At 43.5% G+C, this 21295-nt stretch overlaps 2 protein-coding genes and 1 pseudogene across 2 annotated transcripts; all 3 read left to right on the forward strand.

Moving 5' to 3' along the window:
- Positions 1-770: 770 nt before the first annotated feature.
- LOC128045652 (UDP-glucuronosyltransferase 1A3-like) lies at positions 771-1759 on the forward strand (annotated as a pseudogene).
- A 4241-nt stretch (positions 1760-6000) lies between these two features.
- LOC128045653 (UDP-glucuronosyltransferase 1A3-like) lies at positions 6001-15528 on the forward strand. The gene is made up of 3 exons (XM_052638099.1): positions 6001-6864; positions 15195-15341; positions 15514-15528. The coding sequence occupies exons 1-3, from the start codon at positions 6001-6003 to the stop codon at positions 15526-15528; spliced, it is 1026 nt and encodes a 341-aa protein (XP_052494059.1).
- A 2955-nt stretch (positions 15529-18483) lies between these two features.
- On the forward strand, positions 18484-19479 carry LOC128045654 (UDP-glucuronosyltransferase 1A3-like). The gene has a single exon (XM_052638100.1). It carries the CDS (start codon positions 18484-18486, stop codon positions 19477-19479), a length of 996 nt encoding a protein of 331 aa, XP_052494060.1.
- The last annotated feature ends 1816 nt before the right edge of the window (positions 19480-21295 follow it).

The raw sequence follows: 21295 nt of genomic DNA on the forward strand, positions 1-21295 counted from the left end.
GGCATCAGCGGGCAGACAGACTGAAACCACAATCACAGAAACTAACCAATCTAATCACTGACACTTTAGATAACAGCAATTCTAATTCCATGAAGTGCAAATAACATTTACCAACTCTTTAGCTCTCTTCCTCAAGGATCCCTCCAGATATTTGGATGTTTGACAGCTGTCCCAATAGACTTTTCCCTGAACATTGCAAGAGGTGTCTCAGTGTTGAGCAGGAAAAAATGGACAGCGAGCGTCCTCTATCCGCTAAGAGAAAGCTGTCATAGCAATGTCATGTATTAATATCTCCCTGGAGGTGCTCTGAGTTCACCCATGAATAGGGAGAAAGAGTTTAAAGAGTTCTCAAATAAGGTCACATTCAGCAGAGGTTCTGGGTGGCGGCTGGGGCAGAGGTGACTCCTCAGCATTCAGTCCAGCCCCAGAGAACACGGTTAGCAGAGAAATAGGAGGTGATCAAGGGAATGCGCAGGCACAGCCTTTCTTTGGGTCTGGATGAAGAACAAGAGAGTGAACTAGAATGCTCCCCAGAGGAAGCAGCAGGTCAGAGGAGTTTTTCCAAGATAAGGGGGAGTGATCTTTCTTTGGGTGAAACCAGAGGTGATGAAACATGGGCATAGATTTATCTTGTAATGATTAATGTTCAGAGGGCTCAGCGCCTCCAATGACATGCTATTTTGCTCAAGTGACTTGATCATAAGGTAAACGAAACAAATATAGGAGGCAAAGCCTGATCAGAAAGTCAGTTTCTTCTGGTTTATGTGGAGATGGCCCTGGGACTGCAGCTTCGGCGGCAGGTGCTGGCTGGAGTCCTGCTCTGTGTGTCGGGCAATGGGCCGAGGCTGGGAAGGTGCTGGTGGTCCCAATGGAGGGCTGCCACTGGCTCAGCATGTGGGAGGCCTTGCAGGAGCTCCATGCCAGAGGTCACCAGGCAGTGGTCCTGTCTCCGGAGGTCAATGTTCACATCAAGGCAGAAGACTTTTTCACCATGAAAACCTATGCCATTCCGTACACCCAGGATGATTTTAATTACTTCCTGATGGGCAGTTTTAATATGTTTTTTGAAAGAGTGCATTTTCTAACACTGTTTTGGAAAACTATGACAGATACGGAAAATCTGTCTTTGGCTTTTGAAAGGTCTTGTGAGGCACTGTTGTATAACAAGGACCTGATTAGAGACCTGAATGCCAGTTCCTTCGATGTGGTTTTAATGGACCCTGTTTATCCCTGTGGGGCAGTGCTGGCTAAGTACCTGTCCATTCCTGCTGTGTTTTTCTTGCGTTTCCTTCCCTGTGACTTAGATGCTGAGGGCACAGCGTGCCCAAACCCTTTCTCTTATGTTCCTACGTTGTTAACAAGGAATTCAGACCACATGACATTCTTCCAGAGGGTCAAGAACATGCTCTACCCTCTGGCCCTGAAGTACCTTTGCCATTTTTCTTTCACTCCTTATGCACGTATGGCCTCTGAGCTGCTTCAGAGAGGCGTGTCGCTGGGGGAGATTTTTGGCTCTGCATCTGTGTGGCTGTTCAGAGGAGACTTTGTGATGGACTACCCGCGGCCGATCATGCCCAACATGGTGTTCATTGGGGGTTTTAACTGTGGCAACAGGAAACCATTATCTCAGGTCTGTATTGCTGCTTTTGTTCAATCAGTGTTCCAAGTGGGACACATTATTTTCAACGAAAAAATTAAAGAAAATTGTATGCCATGCTTCACAGCTTATGGGATCCTAGTTCACCCACCAGAGATTTAACCAAGCCCTTGGCAGTAAACGCTTGGAGTCCTAACCACTGGACAACCAGGGAATTCCCAAGTGAAATATATTTTTAGGAAACAACTTACTTCCAGGTTCTTTCTTATCTACTGTTCTTTCTAAAGAGTCTAACCTTCAAATTCCTTCTAGCAGTCTTTGGTGACATAAATTGTTAAAATGCCTCCAGTAGTGTAGTAAAAGTTTGTGATGGTCTTTGAGAGGGTTTCCCTATTCAGCTGGTAAAGAATCCACCTGCTATGCAGGAGACTCCAGTTTGATTCCTGGGTCAGGAAGATCTGATGGAGAAGGGATAGGCTACCCACTCTAGTATTCTGGGGCTTCCCTGGTGGATCAGATGGTAAAGAATCTGCCTGCAATGTGGGAGACCTGGGTTTGATCCCTGGGTTGGGAATACCTTCTGGAAAAGGGAACAGCCACCCACTTCAGTATTCTGGCCTGGAGATGTCCAGGGACAGGCTACAGGCTACAGGCTACAGTCCTGACAGTCCTTGGGATGCAAACAGTTGGACATGACCGAGCCAATTTCACTTTCCTTTCACTTTGAGAGGAATGAGCGGCAGAGATTACGTTCAGTAACAGGTTGACAAGAAATGGTGTGATTCAACCATGATTATCCCTTGTAAAGGTACTGTTGTAACTGTTGTGCAACTTTCTTCAGCTTAGTAGGAGCACAGAACTTGAGCTATGAATCCATCCATAAGGGATTTTACATTGAGGTGTTCAAATGAAGGATGAGAGAACTGGTGAAATATATTTACTGACCTGATAATTCTTAGTGGTTTGTCTTGGAAGGGATTGAAGTGTGATCACGGGAAACCTAACACCCAGAGGAAACAAGTTTCAGAGAGGTCAAATAAATTAAGTGGAAATGAAATAATACTGGACAGAGAAGTTGGGCTCTCTATGATCAGAGAAAGGAATAATAGATCCAGCTTTTCCGAGATGGAGCTGTGCTGACCGAAAGTCTTCTGACCAGGAGTTGGTGTCTGGAGAAAAATGTGGGGGTGTACAGAGCTAGATTGGGCTTTTTAGTGGCTCAGCTGGTAAAGAATCCACCTGCAATGTGGGAGACCTGGGTTTGATCCTAAGGTTGGGAAGATCCCTGGGAGAAGGGAAAGGCTACCCACTCCAGTTTTCTGGCCTGGGGAATTCCATGGACTGAGAAAAGAAGAGAAGCTAAAGGAAAATGAGCAAAGGAAAGATATATCCATCTGAATGCAGAGTTTCAAAGAATAGCAAGGAGAGATAAGAAAGCCTTCCACAGTGATCAATGCAAAGAAATAGAGGAAAAGAATAGAATGGGAAAGACTAAAGATCTCTTCAAGAAAATTAGAGATACCAAGGGAACATTTCATGCAAAGATGGGCTCAATAAAGGACAGAAACGGTATGGACCTAACAGAAGCAGAAGATATTAAGAAAAGGTGGCAAGAATACACAGAAGAACTATACAAAAAAAGATCTTAATCACCCAGATAACCACGATGGTATGATCACTCACCTAGAGCCAGACATTCTGGAATGTGAAGTCAAGTGGGCCTTAGGAAGCATCACTACGAACAAAGCTAGTGGAAGCGATGGAATTCCAGTTGAGCTATTTCAAACCCTGAAAGATGATGCTGTGAAAGTGCTGCATTCAATATGACAACAAATTTGGAAAACTCAGCCTTGGCCACAGGACTGGAAAAGGTCAGTTTTCATTCCAATTCCAAAGAAAGGCAATGCCAAAGAATGCTCAAACTAATGCACAATTGCACTCATCTCACACGCTAGCAAAGTAATGCTTAAAATTCTCCAAGCCAGGCTTCAACATTACGTGAACCGTGAACTTCCAGATGTTCAAGCTGGTTTTAGAAAAGGCAGAGGAACCAGAGATCAAATTGCCAACATCTGCTGGATCATTGAAAAAGCAAGAGAGTTCCAGAAAAACATCTATTTCTGCTTTATTGACTATGCCAAAGACTTTGATTGTGTGAATCACAATAAACTATGGAAAACTCTTCAAGAGATGGGAATACCAGACCACCTGACCTGCCTCTTGAGAAATCTGTATGCAGGTCAAGAAGCAACAGTTAGGACTGAACATGGAACAACAGACTGGTTCCAAATTGGGAAAGGAGTACGTCAAGGCTGTATATTGTCACCCTGCTCATTTAACTTAGGTGCAGAGTACATCATGAGAAATGCTGGGCTGGATGAAGCACAAGCTAGAATCAAGATTGCCGGGAGAAATATCAAGAACCTAAGATATGCAGATGACACCACCCTTATGATAGAAAACAAAGAGGAACTGAAGAGCCTCTTGATGAAAATGAAAGAAGAGAGTGAAAAAGTTGGCTTAAAGCTCAACATTCAGAAAACTAAGATCATGGCATCTAGCCCCATCACTTCATGGCAAATGGATGGGGAAACAGTGGAAACAGTGAGAGACTTTATTTTGGGGGGCTCCAAAATCACTGCAGATGGTGACTGCAGCCATGAAATTAAAAGACGCTTACTTCTTGGAAGAAAAGCTATGATCAACCTAGACAGCATATTAAAAAGCAGAGACATTACTTTGTCAACAAAGGTCTGTCTAGTCAAAGCTATGGTATTTGGAGTAGTCATGTATGGATGAGAGAGTTGTACCATAAAGAAAGCTGAGTACTGACGAATTGATGCTTCTCAACTGTGGTGTTGGAGAAGACTCTTGAGAGTCCCTTGGACAGCTAGGAGATCCAACCAGTCAATCCTAAAGAAAATCAGTCCTGAATATTCATTGGAAGGACTGATGCTGAATCTGAAACTCCAATACTTTGGCCACCTGATGCGAAGAGCTGACTCATTTGAAAAGACCCTGATGCTGGGAAAGACTGAAGGCACGAGAAGGTGATGACAGAGAATGAGATGGTTGGATGGCACCACCAACTCAATGGACATGGGTTTGGGTGGACTCCGGAGTTGGTAATGGACAGGGAGGCCTGGTGTGCTGTGGTTCATGGGGTCGCAAAGAGCTGGACACGACTGAGTGACTGAACTGATCTGAACTGATATATGCACAAGAGGGTGCTCAGTGAGAGAGAGCACTGGGCAGCACAGGGAGCCCGCCCTTATTATCCCCAGGGTGGACAGGATACGGAGATGTCCACGTGGGCATCAGTCTCTGTAGCAGGGCTACCTCATGGGCCCAAGATACAATCTGTTGCACAGGACCCACCTGAGAAGGCTCCCACAAATTCAGGAGCCCTTCAGTTCTGAAGAATCTGTCCTTATTAGGACTTAGGTCTGTAAATGACCTCGGAGAAAAATCTGAACTCAGAGTATACGGTGTACCAGGGGCCCAGATTCATGTACACTCCAGTTCCTAAGTAGAGTAGTGGAAGATTGGCACCATCCGCATCATAAGAGAAATCCAGAGAGCCTTCTTTGAGGCCAGGAGAGTGCTCGCTCCTGTCCTAGGGTGAGCTGACATTGGGGGCTGGCCCTCTCTGACCCCAGTGTGTCATTGCTAAGGGTTATTGTCATTGCTAAGCCCACTGATACTTTAGATTACAGTCGCTCTTATTCCATGAAGTAGATACAGAATTGTCCAACAGCCATTCTACTGCAGATGTTTCTATATGTGACATCTGCTCCAATCAAAAGACTCTCCCCCGAACATTGCAGTAGGTGTCCCAGGGTGGACCAGGAGAAAAATTGACAGCCAGTGTCCCCTCCCTACTGAGAGAAAGCTGTCTTAGGAATATCATGTATTTCCCTGGATGTGCTCCAAATTCACCAGTGAACTGGGGTAAAAGAGTTTAAAGAGTTCTCAGATAAGGTCAAAATCAGCAGAGGATCTGGATGGGGGTTGGGGCGCAGGTAACTGCTTAGAGTTCAGTCCAGCCCAACAGAACTTGATTAGCAGAGAGGTCGGAGGTGACCAAGGGATCCTGCTGACACAGCCTTGCTCTGGGTCTTGGATGAAGAGCGAGCGAGTGAACTAGAATGCCCCCAAGAGCAAGCAGCAGAGTCATCGGAGTTTTTCCAAGATAAGGTGGAGGGATCTTTCCCACAAGGTGTAACCAGAGATGATGAAAAAAAGGCATAGACTTACCTTATAATGATTAATGTATAGAGGGCACACTGCCTTCCAATGACATGCAATTTGCTTAAGTGACTTGATGATAAAATAAAGATAAGGGGACAAATACAGGCAGCACAGCCCTACCAGAGACTCAGTAGCTTCTGGTTTGTGCAGAGATGGCCCTGGGACTGCAGCTTTGGTGGCAGGTGCTGGCTGGACTCCTGCTCTGTGTGTGCGTCGGGCGATGGGCCGAGGCTGGGAAGGTGCTGGTGGCCCCCATGGAGGGCAGCCACTGGCTCAGCATGCGGGAGGCTGTGCGGGAGCTCCACGCCAGAGGTCACCAAGCAGTGGTCGTTGCTCCGGAGGTCAATGTGCGCGTCAAGGCAGAGGACTTTTTCATCAAGAAAACCTACGCCATTCCGTACACCCAGGACGATTTTAATTACTTCATGATGGGCCGATTTAATCTGTTTTTTGAAAGAGTGAATTTTCTAACACTCTTTTGGAAAACTGCTGAAGCTACAAAAAATGCATCTCTGGTCTTTGCAAGGTCTTGTGAGGCACTGTTGCATAACAAGGAACTGATCAGAGACCTGAATGCCAGTTCCTTCGATGTGGTTTTAACGGACCCTGTTTATCCCTGTGGGGCAGTGCTGGCTAAGTACCTGTCCATTCCTGCTGTGTTTTTCTTGCGTTTCCTTCCCTGTGACTTAGATGCTGAGGGCACAGCATGCCCAAACCCTTTCTCTTATGTTCCTACGTTGTTAACAAGAAATTCAGACCACATGACATTCTTCCAGAGGGTCAAGAACATGCTCTACCCTCTGGCCCTGAAGTACCTTTGCCATTTTTCTTTCACTCCTTATGCACGTATGGCCTCTGAGCTGCTTCAGAGAGACGTGTCGCTGGGGGAGATTTTTGGCTCTGCATCCATGTGGCTGTTCAGAGGAGACTTTGTGATGGACTACCCGCGGCCGATCATGCCCAACATGGTGTTCATCGGGGGCATCAACTGTGCCAACAGGAAACTGTTATCTCAGGTGTGTACTGCTGCCTTTATTCAATCAGTGTTTCAAGTGGAACATATTATTTTTAATGAAAGAATTAAGAAAAATTTTTATGCCTTGCCACGCATCTTGTGGGATTCTAGTTCACCCGCCAGGGATTGAACTCAAGCCCTTGGCAGTGAATGCTTGGAATCCAAACCACTGGGCCACCAGAGAATTCCCTAGTGAAATATATTTTTTTTAAAACAACTTACTTCCAGGTTCTTTCTTATCTACTGATCTTTCTAAAGATTTCTAACTTTCAAGCTCCTTCTAGCAATCTTTGGTGAGAGAAGTTGTTAAAGTATGTCCAGTAGTGTAGTAAAAGTTTATAATAGTCTTTGAGAGGAATGAGAGGCAGAGGTAATGGCAATAATAGGTTGATAAGAAATGGTGTGGCTCAACCATGATTGTCCTTTGTAAAGGTACTGTTATAACTGTGTGAAATTTTATCCAGAGGAGTAGAAGCAGAGAACTTAAGCTGTGAATCCACCCACCAGGGATTTTTCATTGAGGTGTTCAACTGAAGGGTGAGAGAACTGGCCACCTGCATTTATTGACTGATAATCCTTACCAGTTTTGTCTTGGAAGAGATTGAGGTGTGATCACAGGAGACCTGACACCCAAAGGAAACAGAAGTTTCAGAGAGGTCAGATAAATTAAGTGGAAGTGAGACAATGCTGGATAGAGAATTTGGGCTCTCTGCGATCGGAGAAAGGAGTGATAGACTCAGCTTTTCAGAGATGGAGCTGTGCTGACCGGAAGTCTTCTGACTAGGTGTTGGTGTCTGGAGAAAAACATGGTGTCATATAGTGTTGGATTGCATGTCATGTAGATCTTCAAATGGGACACTGGGGTCATCCAAGGCTAGTGGTGGGGGTGGAGGGGAGGTAAAGCTGAGCCTAAGAGCACAATGATGGTGGCGACTTGATGCTGAGAACTGAGTCTCAAAGAGGAAGCATTCTGACCACATCATCAAACTTACCCCAGCCCAGTCCACCTGACCCCAAGCTTCCATTATGGGAATTACTGCTTTCCTCATAGTTTCAGAGTCTTCTTATGCTAACCCTGAATATTTGGGTTTATTTGAAATAAGACTCTTGGGGGCAGTTGCTTCTTAATCCACCAAGTTAATCATGATTTTGCCCATCTATGTCACATGCAGTGAATTTATATTAACTTTCATGACTTTTGGTCTCAATGTTTTTGTTGTTTTTCATTTTTTGTTGAATCTTTTTATACTAACTGAACTCCATTACAATAATTAGACTGTTGCTATTTTCTATTTCTTCCTGGTTCAGCTTTGGGAGATTGTGCATTTCTAGGAATCTGTCCATGTCTGCTACTTGTTCATTTTTTGGTTTATTGTTGTTCACAATAAGATCTTATGATCCTTTACATTTTTGTGGTGTTGGTTGTGCCTTCTCTGTTTCATTTCTGATTTGATTTATTTTGACTGTCTCTCTTTTTCTCCAGATAAATCTGGATGAAGTTTCAGAAAATTTAGGTGTATCAATTTTCTTTTTTTTTTTTCAAAAAAAAATAGTTCTTCATTTCATTTAGCTTTTATATTTCAGCTCTTATTTGTATTTTTTTCTGTATATTGTCTTGGATTTCATATATTCTTTTATTTACTTTTGGTATAAGGTTAGGTTATTTATTTGAGATTTCTCTTATTTCTGGATGTACACTTGTATTGCTATAAACCTCCTTCTTAGAACTGCTTTTGTTGTTTCCCAGAGATTTTGGATTATTGAGTTTTCATTTTCATTTGTTTCCAAGTATTCTTAATTTCCTTTTTGATTTCTTCAGTGACCCATTGGTTGTTTGTTGTACATTGGTTAACCTCCATGTGTTTGTGTTTTTGCAGTTTTTTCTTTGTAGTTAAATTTTGGTTTCATAACATCATGGCTGGAAAATGTGCTTGATATGATCTCAGTTTTCTTAAATTTGCTGTGACTTATTTTGTGGCCTTACATGCGATCTATCCTGGGGGACATTCCATGTTCCCTTGAAAAGAATGTGTATACTGCTGCTTTTGGATGGGATGGTCTATGTATATCTATTAAATCTAAGTGATCTAAAGTGTTGTTTAAGGCCAGTGTTCCCTTACTGATTTTCTATCTGAATGATGTGTCTATTTGGAGAAGGCAATGGCACCCCACTCCAGTACTCTTGCCTGGAAAATCCCATGGATGGAGGAGCCTGGTGGGCTGCAGTCCATGGGATCACGAAGAGTCGGACACGACTGAGCGACATCACTTTCACTTTTCACTTTCATGCATTGGAGAAGGAAATGGCAACCCACTCCAGTATTCTTGCCTGGAGAATCCCAGGGACGGGGGAGCCTGGTGGGCTGCTGCCTATGGGGTTGCACAGAGTTGGACACAACTGAAGCGACTTAACAGCAGCAGCAGATATGTCTATTAATGTATGTGGAATTTTAAAGTACACTAATATGGTTGTTTGCTGTCAACTTCTCTTTTTATGTCTGTTAATACTTGCGTTTTGTATTCAGGTACTCCTATGTTGTGGCTGTATCTGTCTAAATATATATCTAATGGTGACACACTGGTTTCTGCGTCCTGGAGTGTCTTGCTATAGGCCTGGGGGCTGGACCTGGTATCAGCATGCTGGAGGGTGGACTGTGGCCCAGGGTTCCCTGGGCTGATGCTAGTGCACTAGTAGATGATTCCACATCCTGTGCCCCCTGGAGGACAGGGCCAGGTCCTGGGACTTCTGGTGATGAGTCCATGTCCCAGGTAGCTGGGATCTCAGCAAGTCTTAAGACAGTTATCCTGTTAGTGAACCAGTTTGTATCTCCACTCAACTATCTCCTATACTTGAGGCAACATAGTACTGGTATTGACAGGCTGATGGGTGGGGCTGGGTCCTAAGGCTAATATGCCATAGGTATGATTCAAAAGTGGCACTTGCCAGTGCAGTGTTTTGGGGTAAAATGTAGCTCCCCAAAAAGGCTGCGGTCAGTATCTATATCCCCAGGATGATCTCTATTTGCCTTCTGCCTCTCTGGGATGCTCTTCTAAATCAGCAGGTGGGTCTGATCCAGGCTCCTTTCAGAATATTGTTTATTCCCTGGGTCCTAGAGTGTGTGAGATTTTGTGTGCACCCTTTGAAAGTGGAGTCTCTGTATCTTATAGTTCCTTGGCTCTCCTGAAAGTAAAAGCAAGCCCCAGTGGCTTTCCATGCCCAGTGTTCTGGGCGCTCTTCTTCCTGGTTCTGGACCCCAACCTGGGAGGCTCAGTGTGGGTTCATAGGCTTCACTCCTCAGGGAGAGCCTCAGCAATTACAATTATCCTCTGTATGTCGATCATCTGCCCAGGTGTATTGGTTTTGATTATACTGTGCCTCCTCCACTCCCACACATCATGTTGTGGTTTCTTATTTATATATTTTGTTGTAGAAGACCTTTTCTGCCAGCCTTCAGGTCTTTCTTATCAAAATTTGCTCTATTAATTGTAATATTGGTGTGTCTATGGGAGGAAGTGAGTTCAAGGTCATCCCAGTCTGACATCTTAGACTCATTTTCCAAATAAAATTATTAATGAGGGATTTTACATTAAAAAAATCATAGTAACCTCTCAAAATTAATGTCTTTTATACATACAGTACCTATCACTTTGGACTATCCACATTTCAAGTGCTCAATAGTCAAGTGAAGTTAGTGGCTACTATGTCAGACAGCCTATGATCAACATTTGTAAATGTTCCATCCCTGGGAGGGAAGATGCTTTGGAGGAGGCCACAGCAACTCACCCCAGTATTCTTGCCTGAAGAATCCCATGGACAGAGAAGCCTGGCAGGCTACAGTCTATGGGGTTGCAAAGAGTCAGACACAAGTGAAGCGACTTAGCATGTGCACGCACGCACACACACACACACACAGACACACACAGATGCTTCATAGATAAGCCCAAAGATGTACATTTTCAATTTTTTTTATTAAAGAAAGCTCAATGTACCCAATTTTGAAAATGATGTCTTAAAATATATCTTTATTTAACTGAATTTTGCTCTATTTGCTTTTGGAATTTTTAATAGTTTTTCCTTTAAACATATAGCTGCTAGATTGTTGCACAGAGGTTTATGACTGCTGTGTTTTCCTCATAAAATTTGCTTTTTAACAATGTTAAATTGTGATAAAATACCTCTAACATAAGATTTGCCATGTTAACCATTTCCAAGTGTACAGTTTAGTAGTATTCATTACAGTCATATTGTTGTACAACCAGTCTCCAGAACTCTTCATCTTGAAAAACTGCAACTGTATACCCCTTAAACAACATCTCTGCAGTTTCCCCCACTCCATAGTCCATAGTCCACCATTTTACTTCCTGTCCCTATAAATTTGACTACTCTAGGTACCTCATATTAGTGGAGTCATACAATATTTTCATTTTTGATACTGACATATTTCCGTTAGTATCTTGTCCTCTAGGTTCAATCATGCTGTCAGAATTTCCTTCCTTTTTAAGCCCAAATAATATTCCATTGTATAACTAGACCAAATTTGTTATCCATTTATCTGCCAATGAAATGGGTTGCTTTCCCTTCTATAGTTGTGCATAACGCTGCTATGAATATGGATGTACAAATACCTTTTGGAGACTTTTTTCAATTTTTTTTTCTGTGTATACCTAGAAGTGGAATGGATGGATCACCTGGTATTTCTGTTTTTAATTTTTTGAGGAGCTGCCATACTATTTCCACAGTGGCTACACCCTTTACATTCCCATCACCATTACACAGATGGGATGTACATTACGTTGTACATTACACATTGCATGTTACACTTGTACATTACACTGATGTACAAGTCCTACACCGTTTACATTCCCATCACCATAACTTTCCCAGTACATGAGGGTTATAATTTTTCCACATTTTCTTCAAGACCTGTTTTCTGTTTTTTTTTTAAATGATCTGTTTCCTAATGGTGTAAGGTGATATCTGATTTCCTTAATGATTAATGATATTGAGCATCTTTTCATTGCTCATTAGTCATTTGCACATATTCTCTCAAGAAATGTCTAAGTCCTTTGTCCATTTTTGAATTAAGTCTTTTTGTTATTGTTGAGTTATAGGAGTTCTCTATATATTCAGGATGTATTAATCCCTTATCAGATATATGATTTGTAAATATTTTCTTCTATTCTATGGTTTGCCTTTGTACTCTGTTGATAATATCTTTTAATACATGCACTTAAAAATTTTCAAAGTCCGATGTGTTATTTTTTTATTAGCTATGCTTTGTTGTAATTTTAAAGAAAGCTTCACCAAATACAAGATGGTGAACTTTTGTCATATGTCTTTGTCTAAGAGTTTTATAGTATTTGGTCTTACATTTATGTCTTTGATCCATTTTGAGTTCAACTTTTATATGTCATTTGTAAGTGTCCAAATTCATTGTTTACATTCAGACATCTAGTTTTCCAAGCACCATTTGTTGAAAAGACCTTCTCTATTGAATATTCTTTGCAATTTGCCAAAAATAACTTACCATATATATGAAGTCTATCTCTTTTAACTTGAAAAATTTATTCAAACATTGGATGACACATATGTTTGGTAGTATTGGTCTGATAGGAACTACTCCTATCAGAAGCCACACATGCTTCTAGGTGAGTTGAAAAAAAATTTTTTTTTTTTTTGATATTAAAAACCCCAGTGACATTGTACTTGGTCTGTCACTACATGTGTAGCTTAGTTCAGTTCAGTTCAGTCGGTCAGTCATGTCCGACTCTTTGCGACCCCATGAATCACAGCACGCCAGGCTTCCCTGTCCATCACCATCTCCTGGAGTTCACTCAGACTCACGTCCATCGAGTCCGTGATGCCATCCAGCCATCTCATCCTCGGTCGTCCCCTTCTTCTCCTGCCCCCAATCCCTCCCAGCATCAGAGTCTTTTCCAATGAGTCAACTCTTCGCATGAGGTGGCCAAAGTACTGGAGCTTCAGCTTTAGCATCATTCCTTCCAAAGAAATCCCAGGACTGATCTCCTTCAGAATGGACTGGTTGGATCTCCTTGCAGTCCAAGGGACTCTCAAGAGCCTTCTCCAACACCACAGTTCAAAAGCATCAATTCTTCAGCACTCAGCCTTCTTCACAGTCCAACTCTCACATCCATACATGACTACTGGAAAAACCATAGCCTTGACTAGATGGACCTCAGTCAGCAAAGTAATGTCTCTGCTTTTGAATATACTATCTAGGTTGGTCATAACTTTTCTTCCAAGGAGTAAGCGTCTTTTAATTTCATGGCTGCAATCACCATCTGCAGTGATTTTGGAGCCCCCCAAAATAAAGTCTGACACTGTTTCCACTGTTTCCCCATCTATTTCCCATGAAGTGATGGGACCGGATGCCATGGGGCAAAATCAAGAGTGTTAAAGAGTGCTAATCTTCCCATGCACGATGTTGCATACTTCCTCGTTTATTTTATCCTAGTCTAGATTTATATCCCTACCTATAGCAGAGAAAACACCACCACCATTTCCAATCCCCTAAGTGAACTGTGTTTCCTTACTTAGCTTGTGGTATCTGTGTTAGGGCTTTCCTTGTGGCTGAGCTGGTTAAGAATCCACCTGCAATGCAGGAGACCTGGGTTCGTTCCCTGGGTTGGGAAGATTCCCTGGAGAACAGAAAGGCTACCCACTCCAGTATTCTGGCCTAGAGAATTCCATGGATTGTATAGTCCATGGGGTGGCAAAGAGTCGGACACAACTGAGCGACTTTCACTCACTCACTCACTCATCCGTGTTAGGTTCAGTGGCAAACACAGGGCAGCTAATACATTGAGGGAAGCCAGAACATTGATCAGATATTTGCAAACAGGTGTCCACTGCAATCAGAACCAGACGATTAATAGGGGCCAGTGAGTTCTTAGCATAATGAAGGGGAACAGACTGGGCTATGCTGCTTTTGCTACCAGATAGGGAGCCACTAAATTCTCCGGTGAAAAGAAACTGAACCAGTAGCTTCTCTTGCTAATGACAGTGATAGCAGCTTCAGCAGCAACAAACGTGAAGTCCCACCTTTCCAGCTATCCTCCTTCCTTCTCTCACATGCCTTTCTACCCTGAAGGTAGGACATGAGCAGCCTTGATCCTGCACTCTCAAGAAATTCTTCATGGCTGTTTATAGAAGTTAATGGGGGACAGAAATGATAGGAGCATACAGGGAATAGAGGACTGAAACTGAGCATAGTGTAAAACATACCATTATGTTACTGGGACAGAATGAAGATACAGAAAAAGAGAGCATAGATATTGATGTGGGAGATCCTGGAACCTGGACTCAAGGCCTCCAAAGATGGTTAAGGCAAACATCCCCGGCACAGTGGCAGCCTGTGTGATCCAGGAGGCATATTGGTGTGCATGCATTTTCTCAGTGGTGAAATGTGTTATCAACATGGATCCCAAGTGGGGGAAAACTTTATTCCAAAAGAAAGTGTCAGCTTGGCAGGTCGTGTGGCTGAGGGCAGGATGTCACTATTGCAGAAGCCATGGATACAGAAGAGGGTGCTCATTTCAAGGGAGAGCTGGGCAGCCCTGGAAGCCCTACCCCATTATCCCCAGGGTAGATGGGACACGGAGATGTCACATCCTGCTGAGTACACATGGACATCTGTCTCCATAGCAGGGCAGGCCTCACTGGCCCAAGACATAAACAGTTCCACAGGCCCCACCTCAAACTGGTCCCGCAAATTCTGGAGCACCTCTGATCTGGGGGAATCTGTCCTTGTCAGGACTTAGGTCTGTAACTGACCTTGGAGAAAAATCTGAACATAAACTATTAGTTCAGTTCAGTCACTCAGTCGTGTCTGACTCTGCAACCCCATGGACTGCAGCATGCCAGGCTTCCCTGTCCATCACTCCCGGAGCTTACTCAAATTCATGTCCATCGTGTTGGTGGTGCCATCCAACCATCTCATCCTCTGTCATCCCCTTCTCCTCCCACCTTCAATCTTTCCCAGCATCAGGGTCTTTTCAAATGAGTCACCTCTTCGCATCAGGTGGCCAAATGCAGTTTTAACGGACCCTGTTTATCCCTGCAGGGCAGTGCTGGCTAAGTACCTCTCCATTACTGCAGTGTACTTTTTGCGTTACATTCCCTGTGGCTTAGATGTTGAGGGCACAGCATGCCCAAACCCTTTCTCATATGTTCCCAGGTTGTTAACAAGGAATTCAGACCGCATGACATTCTTCCAAAGAGTCAAGAACATGCTCTGCCCTCTGGGCCTGAAGCACATTTGCCAGGTTTCTCTCACTCCTTATGAACGTATGGCCTCTGAGCTTCTTCAGAGAGAGGTGTCGCTGGGGGAGATTCTTGCCTCTGGATCCATGTGGCTGTTCAGAGGAGATTTTGTGGTGGACTACTCGTGGCCGATCATGCCCAACATGGTGTTCATTGGGGGCATCAACTGTGCCAACAGGAAACCGTTATCTCAGGTGTGTACTGCTGCTTTTGTTCAATCAGTGCTCCCAGTGGAACACATGTTTTTAATTAAAAAAAAAATCTTTAGTCAAGCCACATTGTGTATTGGATCCTAGTTTCCTAACCAAGGATTGAACCTGGGCCCTTGACAGTGACGGTGTGCAGTCCTGAATACCTGATTGCCAGAGTATTCCCAAGTAGAACGTGTTTAAAAACAAACAAACTTATTTCTAGGTGCTTAATTACGTATTGACCTTTCTCAAGACTTCCACCTCTCATTCTCCTTCTAACAGTCTTTGGTGAGATAAATTGTTAAAGTACTTCCAGTCATGTAGAAAATGCTTGTAATGGTCTTTGAGAGGTCTGAGAGGCAGAGGTAAGGGTCCGTAATAGGGTTGACAAGCAATGGTGTGATTCCACCATGGCTGTCCTCTTGCAAAGGTACTGTTGTAACAGTTGTGTGATGCTCTCAATCTGAATAGGAACAGAGAACTTGAACTGTTCATCTGAGTGATTCAGGGAACTGAGACCATGTCAGAGAGAGAAGTAAGGATCTCTGATCAGAGAAAGAAGTAACTGCGTCCAAGTTTTCAAGATGGAGCTGTGCTGACAAGTCTTCTGACCGGGAGTTGGAGTCTGGAGAAAAATGTGGGGGCATACAGAATTGAATGGCATGTCAGACAGGTCCAGCTTGGGACACTGAGGTCATCAAAGGCTAGTGGTGGGGGCTGGAAGGAGGTAAAACTGAGCCTATGAATGCAGGGAAGGTGGGGGCAGTGATGCTGAGAACTGTGTCAAAGATGATGAATTTGACCACATCAACAAACACACATATGTATATGTTCCATAGGTAGACCTTAAGATGTATATTTTCAATTTTTATGTTAAAAAAAGCTCAGTGTGCCTAATTCTGAAAATGATTTCTGAAAATATTTTCCCATTTCACCAGATTTTTCTCAATTTGCATTTGGAATTTTTGTTTTCATTTTAGACATATACCTGCTAGATTGTTGCACACAGGTTTATGACTGCTGTGTTTTCTTCATAAAATTTACTTTTCAACATTGTTTAATTTTGGAAAAGTATCCCTAACATAGGTTTTAACGTCTTAACCACTTTAAGTATATAGTTTAATAGAGTGAATTAAGCAACCAGTCTCCTGAACTCTTCATCTTGAAAAACGGAAGCTATGTACCCCTTAAGCAACATCTCCCCATTTTCCTCCATTCCATAGTGTCTAGCTGCCACCATTTTCCTTTTTGTTCTCTATGAGTTTGACTGCTCTGTGTACCTCCTATTAGTGAAGTCATACAGTTATTATCTTTTTGATATTGCCTTATTTCATTTAGCATCATACCATCTAGGTTCCCAGGTAGCTCAGCTGGTAAAGAATCTGCCTGCAGCGCAGGAGACTTCGGTTCAATTCCTGGGTAAGGAAGATCCCCTGGAGAAGGGATAGGCTACCCACTCCAGCACTCTTGGGCTTCCCTGGTGGCTCAGCTGGTAAAGAATCCACCTGCAATGCGGGAGACCTGGGTTTGATCCCTGGGTTGGGAAGATCCCCTGGAGAAGGGAAAGGCTACCTATTTCAGAATTCTGGCCTGGAGAATTCCATGGACTGTATAGTCCATGGGGTCCCAGAGAGTCAGACACTACTGAGCGACTTTCACTTTCCTTTCCTCTAGGTTCAACAAGGTAGTCAGAATTTCCTTCTTTTTAAAGACTGCATAGTATTCCATTTTACAGATAGAGCACATTTGGCTTGTCTATTCATCTGCCAATGAACATGGGTTGCTTGTACCTTCTGCTGTTGTGAATAATGCTGCTATGAACCTGGTTGTACAAATACCTCTTGAGACCATGCTTTCAATTCTTTTGGGTATATACCCAGAAGAGGAATGGCTGGATCATTTGGTATTTCTATTATTTATTTTTTGAGGGGCTGGATATATTTTCAACAGTGGCTGCACCATTTTACACTCCCACCAACAGTACGCCAGGGTTCCAATTTCTCCACATCCTCTTCAAGACTTGTTTTCTGGGTGTTGGCTTTTATTTTTATGATAGTCATCCTAATGGTGTGAGGTGACTTTTCATTGTAGTTTTAAAAAATTTTTATTTTATTTTTAATTGGAGGATAATTGCTTTACAATATTGGGTGGTTTCTGCCATACCTCCACAGGAATCAGCCATTTGTTGCTCAGTTGTGACCAAATCTTTGGGACTCCATGGACAGCAGCACACCAGGCTCCCCTGTTCTTCACCACCTGCTGGAGTGTGCTCAAATTCATGTCCATTGAGTCGGTGATGCCATCCAACCATCTCATCCTCTGTCGTCCCCTTCTCCTCCTGCCCTCAATCTTTCCCAGCATCGGGGTCTTTTCCAATGAGTTGGCTTTTCAAGTGGACAAAGTATTGGAGCTTCAGCTTCAGCATTAGTCTTTCCAATGAATATTCAGAACTGATTTCCTCTAGGATTGACTGGTTGGATCTACTTGCAGTACAAGAAACTCTCACGAGCCTACTCCGACACCACTGTTGAAAAGCATCAATTCTCTGGTGCTCAGCCTTCTTTATGGTCCAACTCTCACATCCACATATGACTACTGGAAAAACCATAGCTTTGACTAGATGGACCTTTGTCGACAAATTAATGTGTCTATTTTTTAATATGCTGTCTAGGTTTGTCATAACTTTTCTTCCAAGGAGCAAGCGTCCTTAATTTCCTGGCTGCAGTCACCATCTGCAGTGATTTTGGAACACAAGAAAACAGGGCAGAGGTGACTCCTCAGCGTTCAGGCCAGTCCCAGGGAATGAGGTTAGCAGAGAGGTAGGAGGCAACCAAGGGAATGGGCAGGCACAGTCTTGCTTTGGGTCTTGGATGAACAAGAGAGGGAACTAGAATGTTCTCCAGAGACAGCAACAGAGTCAGAGGAGATTTTCCAAGGTAAGGGGGTATGATCTTTCCCTGGGTGAAATCAGAGGTGATGAAACACAGGCATAGTCTTATCCTGTAATGATTAATGTTCAGAGGGCACACTGCCTTCCAATGACACGCAATTTGCTTAAGTGACTTGATGATAAAATAAAGATAAGGGGACAAATATAGGCCGCACAACCCCACCAGAGACTCAGTAGCTTCTGGGTTGTGCAGAGATGGCCCTGGGACTGCAGCTTCGGCGGCAGGTGCTGGCTGGACTCCTGCTCTGTGTGTGCGTCGGGCGATGGGTCGAGGCTGGGAAGGTGCTGGTGGTCCCCAAAGAGGGCAGCCACTGGCTCAGCATGCGGGAGGCCATGCGGGAGCTCCACGCCAGGGGTCACCAAGCAGTGGTCATTGCTCCGGAGGTGAAACTGCACATCAAGGAAGAGGACTTTTTCACCACAAAAACCTACGCCGTTCCCTACACACAGGACAAATTTGATTCCTTTGTGAAGACTCATGTATGTCTACTTTTTAAAAAAGTACATTTTGTAACAATGTTTCTGGAAACTATAGCATCTTTGAAAACTGTGTCTTTGCTCTTTGCAAGGTCTTGTGAGGCACTGTTGTATAACAAGGACCTGATCAGAGACCTGAATGCCAGTTCCTTTGATGTGGTTTTAACAGACCCTATTTACCCCTGTGGGGCAGTGCTGGCTAAATACCTGTCCATTCCTGCTGTGTTTTTCTTGCGTTCTGTTCCCTGCGACTTAGATGCTGAAGGCACAGCATGCCCAAACCCTTTCTCATACATTCCTAGGTTATTAACAACAAATCCAGACCACATGACATTCTTCCAAAGGGTCAAGAACATGCTCTACCCTCTGGGCCTGAAGTACATTTGCCTGGTTTCTCTCACTCCTTATGCACGTATGGCCTCTGAGCTTCTTCAGAGAGAGGTGTCGCTGGTGGAGATTCTTGCCTCTGGATCCGTGTGGCTGTTCAGAGGAGATTTTGTGATGGACTACCTGTGGCTGATCATGCCCAACATGGTGTTCATTGGGGGCATCAACTGTGCCAACAGGAAACCGTTATCTCAGGTGTGTACTGCTGCTGTTGTTCAATCAGTGCTCCCAGTGGAGCACAATCTTTTCATAAAAAAGTTTAAAAAACTTTTTCACCATATTGCAACCCCAGGCCGTTGCAGTGAAATGGTGGGTCCTAATCACTAGACTGACATGGAATTGCCAAGTGGAACATATTTTTAAAAACAACCTACTTGCATGTGCTTACTTATCTACTGATCTTTGTAAAGATTTCTACCTCTCATTCTCCTTCAAACACTCTTTGGTGAGATAAATTGTTAAACTGCTCCAGGAGGGTAGTGTAAGTTTGTGATGATCTTTGAGAGGATTGAGAGGCAGGGTTGAGGGTCCATATTTGGTCTGAGAAAGAATTGTGTGGGTCAACTATGACTGCCTTTTTGTAAAGGCACTGTTGTGATGGTCATGCAGTTTTCTCAATCTAGTAGGAGCCAAGAGCTTGCGCTGTGAATCCATCCATCATGGGTTTTGCTTAAGGGTGTTCAATAGGAAAAGGAAAGAACTGGCAAACTGCATTTATTGTCCTGATAGTTTATCGTGATTTTGTCTTGGAAAGATCTCAGGTGTGGTCGCTGGAAATCTAAACACTGAAAGGAAGCAGAAGTTTCAGAGAGGTTGAATAAACTAAGTGGAAGTGAGACAATACTGCAGACACAAGTTGGGCTCTCTCTCATCAGAGAAAGAAATAATTGAGTCCAACTTTTCAGAGATGGAGCTGTGCTGACCAGAAATCTTCTGACCAGGAGTTGGGGTTTAGAGGGGAGGCGGGGAGGTACATAGTTAGATGCATGCCAGATGGATCATCAACTTGGGATACTGAGGTCATAAAAGGCTAGTGGTGCGAGCTGGAGAGGAGGAAAAACTGAGCCTATGAACACAGTGGCAGAGGGCACAGTAATGAAGAAAACTGAGTTTCAAAGAGGAAGGGTTTGACCTCATCACCACGCCTACCCCAGCCCAGTCATCACACCTCACATTTCCCTGGTGGGAGCTACTGCATTCCTCGTTGTTTCAGAGTCTTCTTATATTAATCCTGAATTGTTGCTATTGCTCCATTGCTAAGTTACCCCATGGACTTCAGCACAGCAGGCTTCCCTGCTCTTCACTATCCAATGGAGTTTGCTAAAATCATGTTCATTGACTTGGTGATGCCATCCAATCATCTTATCTTCTGTCGTCCACCTCTCCTGCCTTGCATCTTGCCCAGCATCAGTGTCTTTCCCGATGAGTCGGGTGTTCACCTCAGGTGGCTAAACTATTGGAGCTTCAGCTTCAGCTCAGTCCTTCCATTGAATTTTCAGGATTGATTTTCTTTAGGATCTATTGGTTTGATCTCCATGCAGTCCAATGGGCTCTCAGGAGTCTTCTCCAGCACAATCAATTCTTTGGTGCTTAGTCTTCTTTAGGCTCCAGCACTCACATCCGTACATGACTACTGGAAAAATTATAGCTTGACTCTGTTGAATTTTGTTGGCAAAGTAATGTCTCTGCTTTTTAATACTCTGTTTAGGTTTGTCATAGCTTTTCTTCCAGGGAACATGTGTCTTTTATTTTTGAAGCTGTAGTCAACGTCCACAATGGTTTTGGAACGCAAGAAAATAACACCTGTCACTGTTTCCAATTTTTCGCTATTTATTTGCCATGAAGTGATGGGACTGGATGCCATGGTCTTAGTTGTATGAATGTTGAGTTTTAAGCCAGCTTTTTCATTGTCTTCTTTAACTCTCATCAAGAGGCTCTTTTGTATTCTTTGTTTTCTGCCATTAGAGTGGTATCATCTGCATATCTGAGGTTGTTGATATTGCTCCTGGAAATCTTGATTCTAGCTTGTGATTCATCCAGCCTTTGCATTTTGCATGATGTACTTTCATCTAAGTTAAATAAGCAGGGTGACATTATACTGCCTTGATGTATTCCTTTCCCAATTTGGAGCAGGTCTGTTGTT

This window comes from Budorcas taxicolor, chromosome 3 (assembly GCF_023091745.1).
Source record: "Budorcas taxicolor isolate Tak-1 chromosome 3, Takin1.1, whole genome shotgun sequence".
NCBI classification, from domain to species: domain Eukaryota; kingdom Metazoa; phylum Chordata; class Mammalia; order Artiodactyla; family Bovidae; genus Budorcas; species Budorcas taxicolor.